The 25493-nt window shown below is 48.1% G+C and overlaps 1 protein-coding gene and 1 pseudogene across 1 annotated transcript in view; both read right to left on the reverse strand.

The window, feature by feature from the left end:
- Positions 1–25493, reverse strand: part of LOC149353024 (phosrestin-2-like) — a 470558-nt gene that overhangs the window by 36802 nt on the left and 408263 nt on the right. Inside the window, exons 5-6 of the mRNA XM_089575756.1 lie at positions 14332–14572; positions 817–1114 (exon numbers count right to left, since the gene is read on the reverse strand). Coding sequence (XP_089431882.1) covers positions 817–1114; positions 14332–14572 — 539 coding nt within the window. The remainder of the gene's footprint in view (positions 1–816; positions 1115–14331; positions 14573–25493) is intronic.
- LOC149353025 (uncharacterized) lies at positions 16051–17512 on the reverse strand (annotated as a pseudogene).

A 25493-nucleotide genomic window follows, 5' to 3' on the forward strand; every position in this document is an offset into this window, starting at 1 on the left:
AATCCCGACTTCGCCGCTAAATTCATTGAGAATGTTTCGAAAGGAATGTTATCCATAATCATGAGAAACCCTGAGAGGCGCAGCTTTATTAATGGTCCCTTCATTGCGAAAGGTCTTTGCATGCTTTGAGTGAAACACACGAATGACAAAATGTTCACGACATGAGCGCATGCCCCGAATATTCCCTGGCCTGGTGACGCTCGCTTACTTGTCGCTTCGGCGCGCCTAGACAGGTGCGACCGCTATAGACCATTTCACATTTGCCTCTTTGAGTGCGGCCATATTTACACTGGACTGTGTCAGCAGCGTTCTTATTGGCGGATTTCATACAGGCATCTACACTGCGCAAGCGCAGAATAGTCCCACACGCACGCGCGCTCAATCAAGCTGTAAAGAGTGAAACGGTCTATTTGGCGCATATAAAGTGTGTGTGTGTGTGTGTGGGGGGGGGGGGGGGGGGTGCTCGATTCGTTCAGATCGTGAAAAGGAAAATGATAGAAGCTCGAAGTAACGCTCAATTTCGAAACTTGCGCTTAATGTAGCTTCCTTTGACGCCATGCAGCCTCCACATAGAAGGCTTTTAGATATCTCCAGCAACAGTTGGAGAGGTTATTTGTTAACTTGAGGCAGTTAATAAGGATCTTGCAAAAGCACTACAATTTGCTAATGGTGAGAATAATAGCAGCACTTTAGTTTCATTCTAGTCAGGAGTCCCCGCTTTATATATCTTAATGTCTGTACCAACTTAAGTGGGACTCCTTGAAAGAACCCTGCACACTGCCAGCGAAGCCCCCGTGGGGCCGGCGGCGCACTGACCGATGAAGACCCTGAGGTCGTAGGAGACACCCAGGGGGCTGCCCTGGTACGGCCTGGCCGGGTGCAGGCGCACCGATGGCGGCGCCTGCGGTGAGATGCGCAGCGTCAGCGGGTGCGCGTCGTTTCCCAGCTTCTTGAGCAGGCTGCGCTGCAGCGGCGTCAGCTCCTCGAGTGTCCCGCTGCTGGTGGCGCCGTCGCAGCACAATGCGCGGCCCGCCGCTGGCCCGCTGCCGTCGGCGCTGCCTGCAGCGCCGGCCGCAGCGCCGCTCGCTGACGAGGCACCGGCCTCTGGGTAAACCTGCGACGGGGGAAGAAGCCTGACGTCTCTGCGACGGCTGGGGGCTCCGCACTGGTTTCATTAAGACCAGCGGAGCGGTTGCGCGTAAGTGACAAACGGACACTGAACTGGCTGGGCGCACCTGCTGGGCACTGGAATGCTATTACGGCCGCGGGTTGACAAACTGAGCAGGCATTACATATGCGCGACTCGCCGGAATTATTCGCGGCGCTTCCATTAACGTGTACCTGATTACTTTGAGGCGCTGCTCTGAGACATTAAATTTGGTTCAACGCCAAACTCACACGCAGTGTGAGATTGAGAAGAAAAGTGTGAGAAGAAAAGCTACGCAACGAACTTTTAGACAATTTGCAAATCACAGAGTAGAGTACAAAAAAAAATGGCATGCGGGCACATGGATCACGAATTAAATGGGCAGAAATGGAGCACAAAATGCACCCAACGAGGGAAAAAAAACGCAACTGGAAAAAACAGCTCGTGCGCTTCACATGTACGGGTGCACAAAAAGTAAAACGGAACACGCGAGCGGTGGCCGAACAGGGAAAAACTGCGTGCCAGCGCGCTCTATCAACAGATGCTCAGCATAAAGCGAGGGTGCGTCTGCACATCCGGCTGACCCACCTCGATGTCTGATGGTCGACTTATCGCCGGCATCAGCGAGGCCACGCTGCTACCATCACAGCTCGCCAGAAGCACTTGCAATGCTTCAAGCAAGGGTTTATTGTTTTCCCGCATCGTGCAGGAAAGCTTGCCTTCGGCGGCGTGCGCTTAATTTCTGCTTCGTCAGGAATGCCACCATTTTCAGTCTGTGTGACCTCCGTGGTTCGCGCTTAACTTGGCGGTGAGTTGGTTTGGCAAGTGAGGTCAAAAGTGTGCTTGGCTCCAGTGAACGCATGAAAAAAAGAGTAGCATGCATGTATTGGCTGTGTTGTCTTTGTGTTATAAATAGACACTCAAAATATAACTGATCGAGGACGACTCAAGCAGAGACAACTTATTTTCTATTCAAATTTGTTTAACTTTGTTTTCTCTAGTGTAAGAAAGCCAATTTGTGCTGAAGCAAGTGGTCTTCAGTTACCTCACATGCTATGCCATTGATTGTCTATTTGTATCATAAAGACAACAGAGCCAATATATGCCTGCTGTTCTTCATTTCATACCGCACTTGCGAAACCGATGCAGAAGCGTTTATACTCGGTAGCGCAGCCAACTCGCCGCCAAGTGAAGCCCCCAAACCACCCACCCACCAACCGACTCACTCCCTCTTCCCCCCGCACACACAAACACGCCCACACGCACACGTACACACAGACCCACTCCCCCCCCCCCCCCCCCCCCCCCACACACACACACACAATTTATAAAATTTATGCTAATAATACCAAGTATCCAATACCCTGCAGCGCAGCAAAAGACGAGGACACAAGAGACGAAAGACGAACACCACGAGCGCTCGTCTCCTGTGTCCTCGTCTTTTGCTGCGCTGCAGGGTATTGGAACTATGTACCAACAAGCCCAAAAAGCCACGCTACTGAAATACCATGTATATCCTTGGAGCCGTTTATAAACCCTTCTGCTATCGCTATCTTGCACCATTTAAAAGAATACATATGACTGTTATGTAAAGTTAGAAGACAGATTAATTATGGTCGGGGATTTCAACTTCCCAAACATTGATTCGTGTGATTTTTCGTGCACGAATCAGTGATTGGTGCGAGAGACAATTGATGATTTTTCAGAAAGAGTTAACGAAGGGAAATAAACTGACGCAATATTTTGTGATTTTCGCAAGGCTTTCAACAGAGCTTCATACAGAAAGTTAATTTTTAAATTAAGTCTGTAATAAAAAATGATAACTTAATAGCCTGGATCGAGGCTTACTTGTCAAGCAGAAGCCAGTTTGTTGCCCAATAAACAATTTCCCTCTCACGCAGCATTCAAAGTTGAGTCTAGAGTCCCCCAAGGATCAGTTCTTGGACCGCTTTTGTTTATTATAGCTATTAATGATATCGTCCGCGATCTCCCTGTCCATGCAAAGTCATACGCTGATTGTGTCCTTTATGAAATAATTAATTACATTGAAGATAAAATCAGGGTAAATAATAATTTTGAGAAAGTAATGCTTTGGTATGAGATGTAGCAAACTGTGATAAATTTTGATAAGACAGTGTATACGAGAATAAAGCTTAAAGAGAACTCGCTTTTCTAGCATGGTACCAGCAATAATTCACTTTCGGAGGTAACGCATTAGACGTATCTTAGCCTGCGGATTTCCAATAATCTTTCCTGAAGGAAACATATTGATACTGTCTCGGCTAACGAACTTTGTAAACTGCTCTTCCTGAGGCGCGCATTGCGGTTTGCTACAGCTCAAGCACGTTTCCATGCTTATAACGCTGCTGTACGACCACTCTTAGAATATGCTGGAATGATCTGGGATCCCTACGCTAAGACCGATATTTACTAATTGAAAAGGGTTAAAAAAAGCTGTGAGATTTATCATAGATAATTCCTGTGGCCGCACCTCGATTACTAACCTTCTCAGAAAAAGTGGTTTGCCATGTGTTATTAATAGGAATCACATTTGTTGATCTGTTTTGAGTTGATCAATAGGCATTATAATATTGACATCTCAGCAAGTAATTTCTTACGCCAGTGGCTTTGCTACACGCATGCGACATTCTCTTTTAGTAAAACCTTTCTCAACAAGAACTGCTGTAAATATTGCTATTTTCCTAGAACCATTACAGAATGAAACATCCCTGCTAATTATCCCGGCTAACGCTGAATTTGTCGTCACTGTTTGAGCCGAAGCTGCAATAGTCGGTGCTCTTCAGAGTGCTAATCTACTTGTTAACTTGAATTGGTGAGCTCAATTCCTTTAACATATTATATTACGTGCTTGTGCACAATGACGCCACTGTGATGTCTTTTTATAATGTTTTAATAATGTTGTAGTGTGGGTGTTGTAATTTTGTTGTTGGTGACGCCTTGCCTGCTGTATTTCTTTTCTTTGTGTCTTTTTGTGTTATTGTGCAAATGCGTGTATACCCACCTGTCACGGTATTACCATTAAAACTGCACTATTTATAATAAATGAGAAGAATAAATAAATAGCACGCACGCAGACCTCCAAAACAAACAAACAAACAAACAAACAAACAAACAAACAAACAAACAAACAAACAAACAAACAAACAAACAAACAAACAAACAAACAAACAAACAAACAAACACATATATTACTTAGAGCAAGACGCCTTTCAAGATCGCGCCGAAGTTTTGCTTTCCCCAACACTACGAAGCATTTGGTTCACCGAAAGGTAAACAGAGCAGGAAACTCCCTAAGTTGTAGTATGTGCTTTCGTAGCCTTGCTCAGCCAAATATAGAGCTTGCTTTGTAGTGCGTGGCGTGGCGGCAGGCGGGAAAAAGCCGCGCTGTGAAAAGCTGCTGCCATGATGTGTTAACTGCAGTGGAATTTAGAGAAGATATTCAGCATGTTTCAAGCTGCTGCAAAGTCCAATCGCGTGCAGGCGCTGGAAGACTGTTCTGGATCATGCCACTGCATCTGGGAATACAGGGTATGTACTGTAAGCACTGCACGAGGAAGGACGCGGTGATGAAGATCGTGAATGTCAATAATTGGAGTTTACGCTCTTCTCAGAAGACTCACGGTGCGGGAAAAAGTACTTTGTCAATGTTTGGTATTAATCATACCAAATACCAACCATTCTGACTGGCATCGGCACGATGCATTGCGCACTGCCGCTTTTTTTTGGGTGCCGGCCAGCGAGCATCCGACCTGCATAGGGCCGTCTGGCCACGACAGCCGATATAGCGCTTGATGTCAGTCATGCGGCTTCGTCAAACAGCAATGAGGAATCATAAATGAGAGCGTTCCTTCACAATGCTGTCATCGATAGGCCTCTGCAATTCAGGTACATAACTCCGAAAGTTTTGAATGCGGGTAGAAAGCGCGACTTACGTTGCCTGGTGGTGATAGGTTGCTCGGTGAGTATTGCTACAATGTTATACAGTGAACGCCAAGTGCTTATCGCTTGCTGGATTTTTATTTTGCGCGTAAAACAGCGCGGGAAAGAATAGCGAAACAGCAATCTCTGCGAGCGCAATCGAGGAACCTGCCTCACCGTTGTCGTTTATGCTTTTATACTTTAAGTTTTGTTTCTCGTCACCGAAGACCTGCCAGCACGCGCGTCAAACAGCTCGTATTTTCAATTCCTTCATCGCGCACGCACGCACGCACGCACGCACGCACGCACGCACGCACGCACGCACGCACGCACGCACGCACGCGTAAACAAAACACACATGCACTTGCACAAAAACACAAACACACATATACACTCACGCATGCACACACGCCAGCGCAGAGAACACTCTCGAGTACGTGCGCACATGCACAAACAAGCCGGCGCGTACGCTCGAAGGCAGCGGCTTGTGGGGGGACCTGTTAAAAACCTCCCCACACGAATGTACCGTACACGGCAAATCCATTAGAGTCCCGCTCACCGCGCCCCCTGCGCGGCCAGTATGAGGGAGCTGCCGCAGAGCGGTATGATGGATACGGCCACACGGAGGGCACGACAGCCGGCCTTCGCGACCGGTCATTTGTCAAGCAGTGCGCCGCAGGTGGCCCGACCGCACTTGTACGCGCATCCAAGACCACCCTTGGAGGGCGCACGTCAGAATAGACGTCGCCCCCAGGAATGCGGGGCATCGCCTATGCACCGGGCGCGTTAAATGAACGCAGGACAGATGCGCGCGCGCGCGCACGGTGAATGGGCGAACTGTATGCCTTGGAATGAGATTGCACGGATGCCATCGCTCGAGGGCATCCCTAACCCGTTGGCATTATACTATCAGGATTTGAGCTGCGCGACTAATCGAGGCCCTGATTTTTTCGGTTTCTGAAGCCCGCTGCTAGGTGCAGGGCATGTCAGAGCTGAAAAGTCTCCACTGTGGTTGTCTTCGTTTTTTTTTTCGCAATCAATCCCGCGAAGCTACAGGGCGTGGCACATGCTTGTGATTTAAGAACGCCACCAGAATCGCAAGAACTCAATAGGGGTTCAGATACCAGGCAGTGGTCTGCAAATTTGATTCTTTTCCAGCCTAATTTGTTTACTTTAGGAGCATGACAATGCAAGAAATGCAAAAAGGCAGGTTGAATTTTTTCAATATTACATTTACTCGTTACGTGTCACGACAGCTATTAAGATAAGGCTTTCGGGCTTGTTGCTGCCTTACAGCACTGAGAGCAGACTTCCAACATTAATCCGGAAGGCCAGAAAGAGCCAGCTTATTGCCTTGCAGAACATATAACGGGAATCAACAACCTAAACCTGTAGACACTGTCGTAGAGAACTAGGGATCAACGCTTGAAGACTGAAATAAGAGAGAAGGCAAAAATAAAAAGTACAGTGAAAACCAGAGACTAAATTGCTAAAAGAGGGAGCATGAAAAAACAATAAAAAGGTGAACCGGGGAACAAAAAGCTAACAGAAAAGAGTAAAAAAAAAGTACGAAGTTGTATTGGCCCTTTCCGGCGTTTTCAAGTACAGTTGGAAGTCAGCGCTCTTCTGGAAGTCTTTCTTCGTGCGCGTTCTTTTCGCGCAAGTTTTAAATCAGCGGAGCTATTCCAAGTTGGCTGTGATTATAAAGCAATTAGTGGAAAAATATGAACGATTGGTTTCAACGCATTTATTAGCCACCAAATAGGGGTGGTCAGAACACGACTTGGCAAAGTTTAGACACTTATTTGCTCTAGTAGACTTCAGAGGGTACACGCCTCATGTGGATGCACGGGTTATCATAATGCATTCAACTGCTCACCTCTGTTTTCAGCCCACACTGCAAGCAGCCTCAAAGATAACACATATACACATGAATACGCCTATACTGGGAGTAAAAGGGAATAAACTGTCCTCTAGCGCACTCTCTTTTGTAAAAGCGGTGCGGCACCTTACACCCTTTTTACTCATTTCTGTTTTGAGTGTATCGGGCGTTTCACACTCACGCAACCTGAGCCGACAGACTAAAAAAAAAGCTAATACATGTTGCAGTCGTGAAGCTGAATCACTATTGTTATCGGTTATTTTCCTAGTAACAAGTTAATCGAGTGAAAATATTTAATCTATTTTTCTAGCACTGCATATATGCGAAATTATTTATACACTTACAAAAAAATCGCAGAACGTCAAAACTGACTACGCAAGCCCGCACTGTCGCTCGCGAACGTCCGCCCTGCTTCTGGCGACACTCTATTCCGCGACTTCGGCTGCAAAGCTAAGATGGAAGGCGGCTAAACCGTGTGCACAGGATTGCAGAGGTGAAGCCCCGGCTCTTAGGCAAGCAAGATCTCCAAAGGTATCACTCGTGCGTAGACGAAGTTTGGGAGCTATGTTACTGCGTTTAGCCGTAACAGGGACGCTGCGGGCAACGGCATGAAATTTTGGCTCTTAGTAAAAATCGATTCTAAGCCTCCTTCTCAGTACATTGATAGTAGTCCTGCAGGAAAAGACGCATTTATTTCTGAGAAAATTGCACTCAACAATTTTTTCCGCTCATAAATTCAAACTTCTGACGTTAGAATCAGAATCAGTTTATTGAAATAAAAAAGAAAATGTGAGATGGACAAATTTATACAGAAGGAAGTCCCGCAGTCAGTGACTGTACTGGGACCTCCTACGTGTACAGTAAAAAAAAAAAAAAACAGCCTCCGTGATCACCGTTTTGAACTCAGTGGCGGTGTAGAGTAGCCTCTAGGATCAGCGAAAAAAAGTCGACGCACCGAAGTTCATATGGGAAGTTTACTTGAGTGGTGGCTACACCTGTATTTCCCTTTTTTTGGCCTTTTTTTTTTAGCTAAAAAAAACAACTTCGTTCTCAGCGAAAGGACCGTCTTTATCGCTACCACGCGGTAATATATTAGTATAGACCAGCTTCACTTTGTCCTCAACGTCCCTTTAAAAAAAGCTTGCTGTGTACTTCTACGGGCCAGGAGGACTTCAAATACGTAGAGTGAGTGTGTGTAGAGTCGCTTGGTGTGTTAAATGAGACGTCTTTTCAAAAGCGTGAGAATTTGCATCTGTGTGCGCAACAACAACAACAAAAAAAGCCTAACATACATTGCAAGTTCAGCTCACTTGAATATCACTTTTAACTGTGAGGCAACTGTGGAACATTGTCACATGCCGTTATGGACATTTTGATGGGAGTGGCCTATTTTTGGTAAAATGCGTGGCAAAATCTTGATTTTAATATTTGTTTAGTGTTCGCACCGAGTACTAAAAAATGCCAAGAAAAACGTATGGTGTATGTTTCTGACAATGATTGCGAGGCAACTGTGGAACATTTAGATGCTATTACGAGCATATTGATGGGAATGGTCTAATCTTCCGATGCGTGGTAAAACCTTGCTTTTAAAATTTGTTCAGCGTTCACACCGAGTAGTAAAGAATGCCACGAAAAACGAATGGGGTGTATTTCTGAGAATAAATAGCAGAAAACTATGCAAGCGTACGGAGTGAGGGACCTGCGGATGTCGTGATTGTTCTGGCGCAGTCTTACGATAGGCGAAAAAACTGCGCTGATAAAAAGCTTCCCGTTGCAAAAAAAAAAAAAAAAGGGCTTGTACAAAATATGTGAGAATGGATTGTTTTTTGGTAAACGATAGCGCTTCTCAGTCGGGAGAAAGAGATAGAAGAGAAACAAGCTCTCGTGGTATCTCCTTCCGCTCTGTCCCGTCTCTGAAGGGCTGGTAATTTTTGTCATCAAAACGCTTCACGAACTAGTCCTCTCGGTTACGTTTCCATACATTTAATCAATCAAGCTTAGCAGGCGATGCTTCTGTTTGGAATAAATCTGAGAGGTCATCTAAATTTAAGCCCACCACCATGTAGGCAGCCGCAAGTTCCGGCGGGCCACGATAATAAAGTGAACCATAGACCGTCAGCATGCCGCGGTCTTACCTCGCATTGTGTGGTGGGTGGGTCAGCCCAACAGCAACTTGATATAAGCGGAAGATAATTAGGAGGAGTGTATTACCTGCACTTCTACAGTTTTACAGTGGAAGCTGTAATAGCTTAGTGATAGATCCAAACATAGGGGGTACGACGGCGGAGTCAATGTCGCACCCCGCAGCATCACGAGTTTCACTGTGGAATGGAGGCAAGCGTGGCGCGGCGACAGCGGAGAGCAAATCAGAAAGTTGGGCAAGTTGGATAACGTTCATGATGTAAAAAATAGCGCACAGAGAACACAAGGGACGGAAAGTAAACGACGCAGACAAGCGCTAACTCGCAACTGAGGTTTATTGCTGACGCGCGCAATATAAGGTAGTCACTTTAAAAACATAAAACAAAAACAACCACAAACAGTCCCTCCTCGAAAGACCAAGTCAGAGGAAAAAATTGAAATTGAAGCATCAGGCGCCACTCATCGCTGTGGAAGATCAGTTAAAAAACCGTTATCAAAAAAGGAATTCAATGCAACGCTGAGGCTAAAAAATCGATTTCACAGTCTGCCAAGTTAACAGAGGGCTCACTGATACACGGATTCCGACATTTCCTAATATGGTATGCCTCCATTATCTCGCGTACACGCTGATCTCGATGTCTGAAAAGTATGACGGTGCTAGAAAAAATCGGTTTGCAAATTTTCTCCTTCTGCTCTTCTTTTTTGCTACATTCCCGGCAATGCTCAGGAAGATTGCCATAATGATCTTTTGGGGAGTTACGGTGTTCACGAAGCCTAACGTTGAGGCATCGCCCCGTTTGTCCTACATAGACAGCTCCACAGGACAACGGTAGTTTGTACACTACACCCAAGCTGCAGGGAACAAACGGGGCGCGGTGCCTAACGGTGCATCCGCGCTTTTTTTCGCTTATCTCCAACACCTTCCTGCCTGTTCCGTATCTGAGAGCATAAACTGCTCAGCTTGCTTGGCCCGGAAAAAACCACCTGGACGCCGTAGCGGCTCCCTACCTTCTTTAACCCATGTGCCATTCTATGCACGTAGGGCACCACGCCCTTTTTTTAGCCTCAGCGTTGCATTGAATTCCTTTTTTGATAACGGTTTTTTAACTGATCTTCCACAGCGATGAGTGGCGCCTGATGCTTCAATTTTTTCCTCTGACTTGGTCTTTCGAGGAGGGACTGTTTGTGGTTGTTTTTGTTTTCTGTTTTTAAAGTGACTACCTTATATTGCAAACAAGGGAAGGGTAATGAGGGGCTCGTTATAAATATGACAGAAGCCAACAGCCACAGAAACCAAGGGGCACAGGGGATTTTTTTTAATTAATTTATTTATTTTGTGGTGTTGATCAATTTAGAATATTTCTGAATATGTTATCGCTTAAAGATAATTGATTAGAAAAGCAGAAGAAAAAACAACCACATGCCGCCGGTGGGATCCGAACCCACGACCTCCGAATTACGCGTCCGGTGCTCTACCTCTGAGTTACGGCGACGGCTGTCAATTGTTCTGCTTTCGGGGGTATTTATGTTTTACAAGTAACCTAACCTTGAGAGTGTTCATCAGCGCCACCCACGTTCATAAGCGGCGTACGTAGAACGTCCTGAGTTACCGCAGGTGTGACGTAGAACGTCATCGAACGGAGAGGGTGGAAGCTGCGTGAGAACCCTCTTATGCTTCCTATGGCGTCAAGGCTGCCAGAATCGAGGCCCTCGCTAATGCGCTGATGAACACTCTCAAGGTTAGGTTACTTGTAAAACATAAATACCCCCGAAAGCAGAACAATTGACAGCCGTCGCCGTAGCTCAGAGGTAGAGCACCGGACGCGTAATTCGGAGGTCGTGGGTTCGGATCCCACCGGCGGCATGTGGTTGTTTTTTCTTCTGCTTTTCTAATCAATTATCTTTAAGCGATAACATATTCAGAAATATTCTAAATTTATCAACACCACAAAGCAAATAACTTGATTTAAAAAAAAAAATCCCCTGTGCCCCTTGGTTTCTGTGGCTGTTGGCTTCTGTCATATTTATAACGAGCCCCTCATTCCCCTTCCCTTGTTTGCTTAATTGCTTAGCGAGGGCCTCGATTCTGGCAGCCTTGACGCCATAGGAAGCATAAGAGGGTTCTCACGCAGCTTCCACCCTCTCCGTTCGATGACGTTCTACGTCACACCTGCGGCAACTCAGGACGTTCTACGTCCGCCGCTTATGAACGTGGGTGGCGCTGATGAACACTCTCAAGGTTAGGTTACTTGTAAAACATAAATACCCCCGAAAGCAGAACAATTGACAGCCGTCGCCGTAGCTCAGAGGTAGAGCACCGGACGCGTAATTCGGAGGTCGTGGGTTCGGATCCCACCGGCGGCATGTGGTTGTTTTTTATTCTGCTTTTCTAATCAATTATCTTTAAGCGATAACATATTCAGAAATATTCTAAATTGATCAACACCACAAAATAAATAAATTAATCAAAAAAAATCCCCTGTGCCCCTTGGTTTCTGTGGCTGTTGGCTTCTGTCATACCTTATATTGCGCGCGTCAGCAATAAACCTCAGTTGCGAGTTAGCGCTTGTCTGCGTCGTTTACTTTCCGTCCCTTGTGTTCTCTGTGCGCTATTTTTTACATCATGACAGCGGAGAGTTTTTCTGACTGCGTGGTTCAAGTGTCCACCTACAAATTGAGCAAACAAGGGAAGGGGATTGAGAGGCTCGTTATAAATATGAGAGAAGCCAACAGCCACAGAAACCAAGGGGCGCAGGGGATTTTTTAATTTATTTATTTATTTTGTGGTGTTGATCAATTAGAATATTACTGAATATGTTATGGCTTAAAGGTAATTGATTAGAAAAGCAGAAGAAAAAACAACCACATGCCGCCGGTGGGATCCGAAATTGAGGCAGTTATGCGCCTTTCGTTTCCTCTAAACCAAGAGATTGTTTAGACCGCGAATAATATTAGACAGCCTAGTAGCCATCCTATAGCCTTATTCGCAGCCTGAACCCTCCGCGGGATTTGAGCAAAGAAAAGGCGCATAGCTGGCTCACTTTGCCGGTGGACACCGAAACCGGGCCGTGAGAGAAAAACACGAACGTCTACTAAAAGCTTGTCTCCAGCTAGCGTTCATTATTTTTTCTCACGGCGCGGTTGCTGTGTCCACCTGCAAAATGAGCCAGTTATGCGCCTTTCCTTTGCTCAAATCCAGCTAACGGTCTAGTAGGCGAATAAGGCTAGACTGGGAACTAGACTGTCTAATTTGCTTCGTGCAAGCAGGCTCTGAACTCTGAAGGGAAGCAAGGGTTGAAAGGAGGAGTCCATGATGCAGAACAACGCTATGAATGAAGCGTGCGTCTCTCGTCGGCCAGCTTTCTAGATGCATCCTGCACTCTACCCACAGGCAACGCTACAGGCCGGTGCAAGCCGCAGCAGCCGTGTTTTAATGCGAAATGTGATCAAACTGACCTACTCCAGTTTGTGTTGCTGGCCATGCTTTAGCTGTAGGTTAGTCGTACCTTTACCCTTCCAATCTTTTTTATGTGAAGCATACTAAAATAGCCCAACCCAGCTCCTCGAGCGCGGCGGTGTCGTTACCATTGACCTTTCGTGACCTCCATGTCATACCACGTGATGCGTGACGTCACAGCAGATGAAAAACGGGGGCCCAACTCGCGCCGTCGCGCGAGGCGTCGTGACCAAGGATGACCACGTGGTGCGTGACGTCACAGCAGATGAGAAACGGGGGCCCAGCTCGGGCCGTCGCGCGAGGCGTCGCGACCAAGGAGGACCACGTGATGCGTGACGTAACGACATAGGAGAAACGGGGCCCCAGCTCGCGCCGTCGCGCGAGGCGTCGCGACCAATGTGTTTCCTGCTTCTGCTGCTAGGTGCGCTGTAGTGAACACGTGATGCTGGAGCGGCGGTATACAAGGGGGTGCGCCTGCCTCGGCTAGGCGTACCCGGGATAGAGATGCCTCCTGGAGACAGGGCTGCTCGTTGGAATGAGAAGCAAAAGTTGCGGCGTGCTACAGAGACTGATGAAGAGCGTGAAGAACGTCTAGCCAAGCGGCGTGCTCGATATGCAACTCGGCGACAATATGCTTCGCATCTGACTAGGCTTAACCTAAGCTAAGCCTCAGCCATTTTTTGTTATGTCTTTTTTCGCAGGCCACGAAAGCTAAAAGGCGAATGTGTAAACCTGCTGGACCAATACTGCGCGAAGACGACGGGACAAAAGAAAGGCACGAAAACACACGCACAAAGCGCAGTTATAGGAAGAGTGGTAGAGCCCAGAGTAGAAGAAATGTATTGAAGTAAGACATGATGTTGGGCTAGTCGGTTCATGGTTAGAGCGAAACAAAACTGCGCGAAGACGACGGGACAAAAGAAAGGCACGAAAACACACTTGTTTCGCTCTAACCATGAACCGACTAGTCCACATCATGTCTTACTTCGATACATTTCTTCTACTCTGGGCTCAACCACTTTTTCTATAAACTGCGCTTTGTGTGTGTGTTTTCGTGCCTTTCTTTTGTCCCGTCGTCTTCGCGCAGTTTTGTTTCGCTCTAAGCATGAACCGACTAGCCCAACATCATGTCTTACCTGCCGGACCGCATTAAAATTTGCCGAGGGCCTTCTTCACAACCTGACGACAAAGACATTTCCCAGTAAGGCAGCCGTATTATTTAGGCGCTCTTGAGGGTAAGCGAGCACGTGAAGCTCTAGTCGCACCGTTTTGTTCAGTTTATTATTTGTTTTACAAGCCGCTAAGGAAGCAGTTAAGAAATTATGACCATTTGGCTGATCAAACAGTCTATAGAATATATTCTGCTGAACGGCCTCCCACATGCAAGTTTAGTTTCGTCTTCTGCAACATCCAACACATCCATAGCTTTGAGGCCTTTTCTATTCGGCAAACATTGAACCTCTCGTCTTGTATGCTCGTCGCCTCTTTTTCTAGACTTACAGATATCGAAATTAGTAAAGCCGCTCTCACTGGGTCCACGTCGGCGCTCGTCAGTCTCACGCATGCGTGAACTTTGCAGTTTAATCTGCGTGGCTTTGAGATTTTCTCGTTAATTTATGACGCTCTATACACACTTATATACCTAGCAAGCGGCACAAGACGCATTCCTTTTCCTCCCTTCCTCTATACACCGATTAGACTGTTTGTTTAACTCAGTGCATGCAGCGTTGCGTTCGGGTGCGGCGCTCGGAGGCGGCGACGTACCTGCTTGAAGTCCAGGATGGCCTCGGTGAAGAACTTGAGGCCCATGACCTCCTCGTCCTCGCGGCCATAGCGGAAGGTGAGCAGCACCATGGCAAAGACGCGTCGATCCTTGAGGTAGGTCGGGTCCACCAGCACCACGCCGTCGATGGCACTCATGCCGTTCTGGCTGGACGCGTGCACGAACTCCCGCGTACTCAGGTACAGCGTCAGCCGACTGTTGGGGCTCTGTTTCTTGTACACCCTGCGTGCGACAACGCGAGCTCAACTTTAACGCCCGCCCGGCAGACGGCTGGCGCGCCGAAGTTTTCGAGCGTCGCACGATACTACCGACGAGACAAGGCGCGCCGCTCACAAAACATGCTCGCATGACAACTCCTTGACGCTATCCCCTGCGCGGCCTTCGAAAGGTGGCAAACCCCACCGGACTACTGAAAGGAGTTGCGGCAATGCTACTTCTCATCTGGTCAAATAAAACGTCGCAAAAAAGAGAGGGAGAAGTTTATTTTCAAGGAAAGCCAGAGGTAGTACGCCTGATTCGGGATTGTCTGATCTGCTACTCTGCAGAAGGTAAAGTAGAATGAATACTATAACGCTAGACTAGGGGGACTGGAATGACCTGCCCCCCCCCCCCCCCGCCCCCCCCTCCTGCACACACACATACACACAGGTGTTCCACATAAGATTTTCCTCAATTCTTAAAACCAAGCTTTTTGAGTTAGAAGAGCGCTTTTTTCGGCACAGAATTATCGGTGGTATAGCACATCAGAGTACAGCTAAGGGATGCTAACTAGCAGGCTTGTTAACTAATATTGAATGGTTAACGTTTTAACGATTGCTGCTAGTCTCCTCGGTTCTGGAAACCTTGAAGCCATAGGAAGCATAAGAGGGTTCTCACACAGCTTCCACCCTCGCCGTTCGATGGCGTTCTACGTCACACCAGCGGTAACTCAGGACGTTCCACGTCCGCCGCTTACGAACGTGGGTGGCGCTGATGAACACTCTCAAAGTTAGGTTACTTGTAAACATAAATACCCCCGAAAGCAGAAGGTTTGACAGCCGTCGCCGTAGCTCAGAGGTAGAGCACCGGACGCGAATTCGGAGGTCGTGGGTTCGGATCCCACCAGCGGCATGTGGTTGTTTTTTCTTCTGCTTTTCTAATCAATTAGCTTTAAGCGACAGCATATTCAGTAATATTCTTACTTGATCAACACCACAAAAAAAATAAATAAATAAAAAAAATTCCCTGTGCTCCTTGGTTTCTGTGGCTGTTGGCTTCTCTCATATTTATAACGAGCCCCCCATTCCCTTTCCCTTGTTTCCTTAATTACTGACAGGCATGTAGCCCACCGCAAGTAATATTCATATCTGTTTTTAGAATTTCGTAAACGCGGGTACCCTTCACGCTGTGACCCAGCAAATTTTGGCTATTTCGGCGAATTACGTATGTGCACTGGCGAGGTTGCTTTGCCTGCAAGCTGCGTGCAGTTCCAATTAGACGAGCGTTTTAATGCTACACATAAAGTGAGACATTATTCAGCTTTACAAAAATTAAGAAATTGCGGACGATAACGTTACTTCTTATTGCGAAATTTGAGCGCAGCTCATCAGCTGTTTCAGCTTTTCGATAGATTGAGGCACAGAATTCGTGCAAGACGGGCATGTACAACTACAGACAACTTGTTATTTTTCCCACAAATTCCTTCTTCAAGAAACACTCCACTAACAGTTCTTTATTGCCATGAAGGAAGCTTTGTGGTCGGAGAAATAGATGGATATATGCTCGAATTACTGCACCAATGCCTGGTTCTCAAAGACGAGGTCTATGCCAGTACTTCGCGAGGTTGTCACAGCCATGGGAGGCGTTACGAGCGAGAGGAACGGGAGGTTCTCTTGCACAAATGGTAAGAAATTCCTGTTTGCCTTTATATCTACATTAAAGTCCCCCACTACTAACATTGGAGTGGATCGATGGGCGGTTAATGCGAGTCGCAGGAAGTGCACGACGTCTTTGATGAGCACGGTAGGGGAGAAGTAGACAGCCACTACCGGCAAGCCATTTCCCAACTTTGCGGCGCACAGTTCATCAACTTCATCTGACGGGCCAAACATTTCGATCGGTATTGCAGAGAGACCCGTACGCAAGTAGATAGCCACTCACGCCACTTTGTTGTGGTCTCTGCGAGCGCCACAGCAGTACTGGTAAATTGGTTTTTGAGGAGAGGAAATGGCGCAGTCTCTGTCTCACATATCTCGGCGGACACCTGAACCGCGCCGTAAGGGAAGGGAGGATTGAAAGAAGAAAGAGAGAAAGAGGTGCCGTAGTGAAGGTCTCCGGAATAATTTCGACCACCTGGGGATCTTTAACGTGCACTGACATCGCACAGTACACGGGCGCCTCTTGCGTTTCGCCTCCATCGAAATGCGGCCGGCGCGGTCGGGTTCGAACCCGGGTACTCCGGCTCGGTAGACGAGCACCTTACCACTGAGCCACCGCGGCGGGTACAGCAGTACTGGTAATCTATGATTTCGAGAGGCTCTTTGGGATCCATCCAGGTTTCCGCAAGGCAAAGTACAGAGGCATGCCGCAGAATGCGATCGTGATGTACGTCCTTGGCACATGCGTCAAGGGAGCGTACGTTAAGCGCGGATATCAACAAGTAGTGCGGCTGTTCAGTCATGGCGAGGTACTTGGTGGTGATGTTGTTAAGTTTGTGGGACTGCAACCGACGAAATTCATCGGCTAGGTTCAATGTGATCCGCTGATGCCGAGCCGGCGCTTCGGCAACCGGAGAACACCGCGCGGTCGCCGCCACCGAGGAATGGGGCGGGAGGGCGAACGGCGGCGGCTATGCGTTTCGGCTTGGGCGTGCGGGAGAAATGGCGTCAGGAGCGCGCTGCCCCGGCTGTGGAGCTGGTTACGAGGGACAACGGCGACGCAGCGAAACGCAGGAATGGGCGCCAAAGAGCTGCGTTCTTAAAAGGAAGTGACCACAAACAAGAAACTCCTCAAGACCTCGACCTACTAGAAGCCTACGCAACAACGAAACAAAAAAGCGATGGCGAAATCAAATTGAAAGACATGATGGGGAAGCTGCCTTCCAGAGGCACCACCCTCCAGCCATCTCACCACTCCAGCACCGGCCCACCTCTCCACTCGATCTCCACCCACCAGCAAAACCATTCGTGAAAGTAAAAGCGTCAAACTCATTATCGAGGGTAAATACAACTGCTATCGCAGCTTTCTCGAATCAGGTTTCATGATCCTCTTGTAGATTTTTTTAAAAACCAAAATGACCATTCCAAACTTGAGAACGAGGGGTGTCGATCCATGCCGGTTCCCGCTCCTACCAGGATGCATGAAAGCCGATTCGTAAAAAAAATCGTAAACTTGTATGTGGATCGGCTCGCACTAACGAAAATTAGAACTGGGTATGAATTATTTGGCTGGCTTGCGCTGGCGGCCGCTTTCCACCGCTAGTTTCAGACAGAACCACAGAAGATTTCCGGTTAGTGGCATTATTTCGGGGTAATCTCTGCAACATGCGTCGCGGCGGAATCCGAAACTATAGAACCGTTGGCGGTTCGGTTTGCCGCTTACCAGGCTTGTCAGCCGAGCCGCACGGGAGTGTGGAAGGCGTGGAAGGTGTGTTGTGTTATCGCGTTTTAATCGGTTTTCCTCCGACTACTAGCCCTGCATGCAGTAAGTCTGACAGCGCGGCGCCTGAAACGGAGGAAGGCGATATTTCAACCGTCTTCACACTGCAGGAAGCACAGGAAAAGCCAAGTCTGTCCCATTCGTTCTGCAGGGTGTTTCATACCAGCAGCGAAGAAGCACCAACACAAAGAGAAGGAACATGCAAAAACACGGACGAACGCTGCACTCAAAACTGGTTTATTGGGAAAAATTTCAGGCATAAAAAAGGCTCACGCGCCGGCACACTACATAGAGGATAAAACCCACAACAACTACGTGCCAAGGTAATGCTAGAAAACATCTTATCATACTGCAGCGAAAAGGCTGAACTCCGAAGTGGACATAAAAACCCCAGTATCACTAATACAGCATTATGCTCTTTTATTTACATGAAAGGCCTCCAGGAGTTCACGTGCCGTTTGATACTTGCTGCTGCCTAGAATTCTAACACTGTCGAAACGTGGCGAACATGTCGTGCATGACTGGCAGTGCTTAACCAAGTGCCAGCACTGCCAGTCATGCACGACATGTTCGCCACGTTTCGACAGTATTAGAATTCTAGGCAGCAGCAAGTATCAAACGGCACGTGAACTCCTGGAGGCCTTTCATATAAATAAAAGAGCAGATTGATGTAATAGTGATGCTTTGGTTTTTATGTGACTTCAGAGTTCAACCTTTTCGCGGCAGTATGATAAGATGTTTTCTGGTGTTACCTTGGCACGTGGCTGCTGTGGTTTTTATCCTCTATGTAGTGCGCAGACGCGTGAGCCCTATTTTATGCCCGAAGTTTTTTCCCAATAAACCAGTTTTGAGTGCAGCGTTCGTCCGTGTTTTTGCATGTTCCTTCTTTTTGTGTTTGTGCTTCTTCGCTGCCGGTATGAATCAAGAATGTTACCAACTTGCCCAAAAACGTGTTTTACTCCTGCATGGTCATTCGCTGGGGTGGTGTTTCGCTCAGTATGATCATTGACGCGGTATCCCCGTTTTGTATCATCCCGCAAGAGGTGTATCTCCCCGCTGGCCCCGGTTATCGAAGTGCGAACAAAAGCTTAGCTGCTACCTTGGCAAGCTGCCAAACTCGGTCAAATGCACCTCCGAGCACATTTCGCGGGGAAGACTGTTCCTGCTACCCTGATTGTTATAGGCTGCTCAGGGATTTAGTCCAAGCGCTCTCGCCACTGTCGCCTGGTTTTATCGCTACGGTACAACCCACTCCAGCAGCTCCAGACAGCCTCTTGACCGACTTCTCTGACCTTTTTCAGCCAGGGCTTGGAAGCGTTCAGGGCCCGCCTGTGAAATTCCAACTAACAGAAAACGCACAACCAAAGTTCCACAAAGCACGGCCAGTACCGTACGCTCTTCGTGACAAAGTTGAAACAGAGCTGAACAGTTTAGTGAATGAAGGCATGCTATCACAACTTGCACATTCTGAGTGGGCAGGGCTAATCGTGCCGGTAATGAAAAAGATGTGTCCCTTCGCATTGCGATTTCAAGACTAACATAAATGCTTACGATTTCAACAGCGCGAACACGGTTAGGAAAAGACAGTAGGGACAGGACAGAGCGCTGTCCTGTCCTCTGCTCTGTCCTGTCCCTACTGTCTTTTCCTAACCGTGTTCGCGCTGATGAAATCGTTTGGATTCCCACCAACTAGCCCGCCAGATTGTGTTATTCATAAATGCTGCCTGTGTAACCGAGCCGTACCCACCAAACATGGAGGACATTTTCGCATCGCTTCATGAGGGATGCCTTTTCCCTACACCGGATCTCAAGGATGTATATAACGAACTTCTGTTGGATATGGAGGCAAAGGAATTTGGCTGTTATAAACACTCACAAGGGTTTGTTCTGCTATAACTGCCTTCCCTTTGGAATTGGCTCGGCTCCGGCGATTTTTCAGCGACGCATGGAAACATTCCTGGCTGGCCTTCCAGGTGTGCAGGTGTTCTTGGACGACGTATTGATAGCGGAACGCGAAGATGGTAACGAATCGGTGCTCCGGGATGTTTTGCGAAGGTTACAAGACAATGGTGTCAAGCTCAAGACAGATAAATGTCAATTCCGTAAAGATTCAATCGTTTACTTGGGTCATCGCATCGACAAAGCCGGCTTATACCCGCTTGAAAAGAACAAACAACCTAGATGCGATACGCGATTCACCACGGCCTACGAATGTAAGCGAACCGCACTCGTTCTTGCATCTTCTGTCATATTACCACTGGTTCCTACCACACATGCCCACACTGTTGGCCCCGTTGTACCGACTGCTTGAAAAGGAGCAGAAATGGCAGTGGGGCACACAGCAGGAAAATTCATATAACCATGCTAAAAAAACTCTTCTGAGCTCGCCAGTGCTGACATATTTCAACTCTGAGCAACCAGTGCGGTTGGACTGTGATGCGTCACAGTCGGGGTTAGGTGCTGTTATCTCGAACCGCATGGGCAAAATGAATAAGCCCATTGCTTTTTGTTCACGCACGTTAACATCCGCCGAAAAAAATTATTCACAGCTCGAGAAGGAAGCGCTGGTGTTCGGAGTAGCAAAGTTTCGAGACTACCTGCTGGGACAGGAGTTCGTGTTCGCCACGGACAATCAACCACTAGTGGGATTGCTATGGGAAGATAGACCTGGGCCTCCAATGGCGTCGGCACGTATACAGAGGTGGGCTCTGTTCCTAAGCCAATATCGGTACCGCATGGAATATAGATCCGGGAAGCAAAACGCCAACGCGAACGCGCTCAGGCGCTTGCCCATGCCGACTTCAGGTGCTGGTCTTTCGAGCACCTTACCAGCATACGCACTTGCATTAGAGCACCTTGACTGCTCGTTCGTACCGGCTGGTGCCTTACGGGCGCTAGCAAGTGCAGACGAAGACCTCAGTATTGTCCGGCACTTTGTAGAAAAGGTATGGCCTGAACGCCTTTTACCGTGTCACAGTAATCTTCAACCTTATTTTTGCAAAAGGCTAGAGCTGTTGAGCTCGGATGGCCTGCTCTATTATGGTCATCGGATTCTCGTATCCACCAAAGCGCGACACCGCATGCTCGCTGAGCTGCATCGGTCTCATCAAGATGCATCGGCGATGAAAAGATTGGCTCGGACGCTATTCTGGTGGCCTGGGTTGGACAATGAGAACGAAAGTCTTGCACATTCTTGCATCTCATGTATACAAGCGCAACCAATGCCACATCACGAAGCTCCTATCAGTTGGCCAGAAACAGGAACCAAGTGGTCGCGGCTTCACATCGATTATGCCGGACCAATCGACGGACGCATGTTGCTGGAAGTCGTCGACTCGCACATAAAATCGATCGAGGCACTCCCGGTCCCGTCGTCGATCCCTGAAGTCACAATCTCACGGCTTCGCGAACTGTTCGCTCGGTTTGGCTTGCCGCAAACAGTCCTGTCAGATAACGGGCCTCAGTTTTCAAGCCAGCAATTTGCCGAATTCACGACTGACAACAAGATAACGCAACTACGCTGCTCGCCGTACCACCCACAGTCTAATGGCCTGGCGGAGCGCGCTGTTCGCACAGTACAGGACGGCCTTCTTAAAGGGCCACTGATCAGGGTCCGGAAATTTTTGCAAAACAAGCCCACTGCATAGATGAGGCATCGAAGATAACCTCTGCAAAATACTAGAGCCATGCGTGCCCCGAAAAGCTGCGAAAATTCAAATCAAAGCCCGCTCGTTCTTTCCTTCAACAAAAACGTCCCCACCCCACTACTCTGAACCCCGTTGACGTCATGGGGGTTACTTTCGCTAAAGGCACTCCATTGGTGCATCATTCTGACTGACGGGAGAAGGTTGGGCGTAGCCTTGGCGTCGCGTCGTCTGCACACCATATTGAAAAATCCGGTATCGCGCCAAACCGGATTTTACCGGAACATATCGGTTTCATACCGGTCCGGTATCGATCCCAAACCGGACAGACCGCTCCGGTACGGAGCTCATACCGGACAGTCCATTCCCGGTTCGAAGCTCAAACCGGACAGACCAGTCCGGTACGGAGCTCAAACCGGACATACCAGCCTGTATTCAGAGCGATATGTGCTGCGGTTTTGGTGCTTGGTCTGCAGATTGAGTGTTGTACGCCAGAAGATATTTTTAAAGGGAAGGGGGGGGGGGGGGTAAGCGTGCGCATAAATGCGATAATCAACACATACACGGTTTTGTTGAAAGGGTTAGGAAAAGAAAAGGGCTAAGCGTGGCAAAACGTGCAGTTTGTGTATGAAAGGCGGGGGCTGCATGAAGGTGAATGGCGCGCAACCGCCATATTGGCTTCCCGTGCAGCACCCTGACAAAGCCAGGGCTGCTTTGTGCGGGCAAACGGCTAGTATATATCCGCCAGCAGTCTTCGTAAGTCCTGCGCAGATTACTCTGGGTTTCACAGTGCAGAACTTCACGACTGGCTGATAAACATGGCGAGCCTCCGGTGACTGCGCCAGAGGCTCCAAAAGGTTTGTTACTGTCGCGTTCATTGCAGCAGCTTTCTTAATGTTCGCTAGCGGCAGTCTGTAGCGACGCATCGGTGAAGAAATAAAATTCTTGGTTTTCGTGCAGGAATTCTTTGCACTTCTTCTTCATCAAGTGATAGTCCATTGATAACGCAACTTGTCCAAGCGCCATCGCGAGCGGCCCCACCCTTCACTCCATCAGGAAGACATACTAATCACAAATCGCCGAGAACATTTCTATCGACGAAGAAAAGGTTAATTCAACGGAGCCGGCAGCTTGGGTGTTCCCTTAAGGGCGACACTTCGTGCTAGCTAAAAGATACAGCGCTCGAGAGAACAAAATAAAAACAAAAACCACCTGTAGAAACCTTACACGAGTAACCCGTCTCTTCGCAATTTTTTTAAAGCTTTTTTTTTTCTCTCATCACTGCCTTCTCTGCTTTTCCTGGGTCTGAGAATTCTCAAGGCCTGCGCGCTTTCCTTTCCCCCCGCTCTTACGTCAGCCACTTTGACCGCTGACCCCTCCGCATTCCTCCGACACTGAGACGTCTCCTTTCTTCCCTCAACCAGTTCTGCACCCTTCCGTAGTCGTGTAGCCGGACATGTCAGCGTGCACTGCTGTGTTTTATTGCTGTTGCGTTCGTGAGTGCTGGCTAGGAAATTGCTTGTCATCGTGATACCTAAATCTTTGCGTGTCGTGACCTGCTGTTGAAGTAATGGGTCGCTGCTGCGTGCCCAACTGTAGAGGAAACTATGACAACGGGCCAAAAGTACTTGTGTTTTCGTTCCCAAAAGACTCACGTAGGATTACGTGGGAGCGTGCTGTTCGCCGCGACGACGTCGACATACGGACTGTGCGAGATTCTAAGGTACTGTACGTTCTGTCTGCGCATCGAAGCAATCGTTGAAGTCTAATAATTTATCACGGTGCTAAAATATGGACAAGGTGCGGTTCTAAAATTCATGGGACGCGATGTTTGCCCTAGACTGCTGGTATCAGTAAATATATCTTTTTCTCTTATGTACCAGGCAGTGTTCTTGTGTGGTTGAAAGATACAAATTTTCAAGTTCAGGGCGGGCGTTCATGTCATGGTTAAATAAATATGCCTATGAATATCATCGAATTTTGCAGAGAGCATACATACACTAACGAGATATATTCTTGCATCTTGATTCAACGTTTCGACTATATTTAGTGTGCGTAGTGTTTTGGCTAAAGAATGCTCAGTATATTTAGATAATTGAAGCGATTCTATGCATTTGCGCAATGAATAAAGTAATAATGGCCGTAAGTTGCATGTCACAGTGCTCAATGCATTATGTTGTGTGTCAGTGCCCAATTAAATGATAAGCTGGGGGCATTATGTACTACCAATCATATTTACTTTTCAGCAGGTGCTTTTGACTACTTCATTGGCCAGCACCCTGTAGAGACCCCAGCGCCGGTAGATCGTCGCAAAGAGTTAAATTATTACCTCAGTGAGCTGGTTCAAGACATGCGAAAAAAATAAACATCTTTTGGAGTTTTTGATGCATTATAATACTGACCAAGCTACCAATACTTGGTAAAAGCTGGGAGCAAATAACACAATTGCACATCGACTGCAGTACGAGTCGCTGATAATCGCAGATTACCAGTTTCTGAGGCTCTGTATATTGCAGCATTTGGCATGTACACTTATGGCCCCAGTTTTTGGGCAGATTTAGTCCAAGTGGGATATATTTGAAGCATTTTATTCCTGCCTTTGTCCTGTGATACAGGGCCCTCCTGTATAATACGGGCCTAGCCTGTAGAATACAGGACTGTCCTGTATGCCGGTATGAATTTTAAACCGGGACCGCATACCGGGTTATTGTACAGGATTTGCGATACCGGATTACCTGAGTATCCTGTACAAAACAGGAGAGTCCTGTATTATACAGGACTGTCCTGCTTCATACAGGATATTCCGGTAATCCGGTATCGCAAATCCTGTACAATAACCCGGTATGCGGTTCCGGTTTAAAATTCATACCGGATTTTTCAGTAGGGCAACGCTTTCCGCAGCGCCTTCTGTTCTGGCACATGCCTACAAACCCGCATGAAGGAACAACAACAACAACAACAACAAAAACTGCGGAGGGAGCGTACGGCGACAGCCTTGAACCCTAGCCATAAAAAGTAAAAAACAGTAAAACTGATTGAGTAAAAAACAGTAAAACTAGCCTGAGTGCTGCTAGGCTACTGACGTACCCCATTACCGTGCGGCAAGTCTCCGTCAGAAAGGTTGGTTTATTGGTTTATTGGGGTTTAACGTCCCAAAGCAACTCAGGCTATGCGGGACGCTGTAGTGAAGGGCTCCGCAAATTTCGACCACCTGGGGATCTTTAACGTGCACTAACATCGCACGGTACACGGGCCTCTAGAATTTCGCCTTCATCGAAATTCAGCCGCCGCGGTCGGGACCGAACCCGCGTCTTTCGGGACAGCAGCCGAGCGCCGTAACCACTGAGCCACCGCGGCGGAGGCCCGTCAGAAAGGCTGCTGAATTACCAAGTTCGCTCGCGCTTGGATGCATGCGTGCCATCTCTCCCTCGGAGTTCTTCGCAGCCTTCCAGATTCGAGTGCGAGTATCCCGTGTGGGTGCGCAACTTTGCCCAGGGGAAGCGTTGTGTCCATGCGTCATCAAATGTATCGAGGGTTCTCTGCTGGTCACTGTTGATACTCCAGATGGGCGAGCCCGGCGTCACTTGGACCAAATTCACCGTCGGGTACGGGTACCTACGTCGCCCGTGGCTCCTAAGGCGGAAGCGCACGACTCAGTCCAGCCTAGCCCGGGCAACAGGGAACAAGCGTCACCACGAGGAGAGCACCCGAGCTCGGGAAGCCCGGAACCCAACGGCCCCGTTTCAGCCCCTTCGATATCGCCTCCGGCAGAACCAGCTCAAAGTCCAACAACGCCACCAGTCTTGCGGAGCTCTACCCGACAACGGAGGCCCGTGCAAAGACTGCAGCTTTATAAGAAAGGG

Source organism: Amblyomma mixtum, chromosome 3 (genome assembly GCF_055824585.1).
Source record: "Amblyomma mixtum isolate Tamu chromosome 3, ASM5582458v1, whole genome shotgun sequence".
NCBI lineage: Eukaryota > Metazoa > Arthropoda > Arachnida > Ixodida > Ixodidae > Amblyomma > Amblyomma mixtum.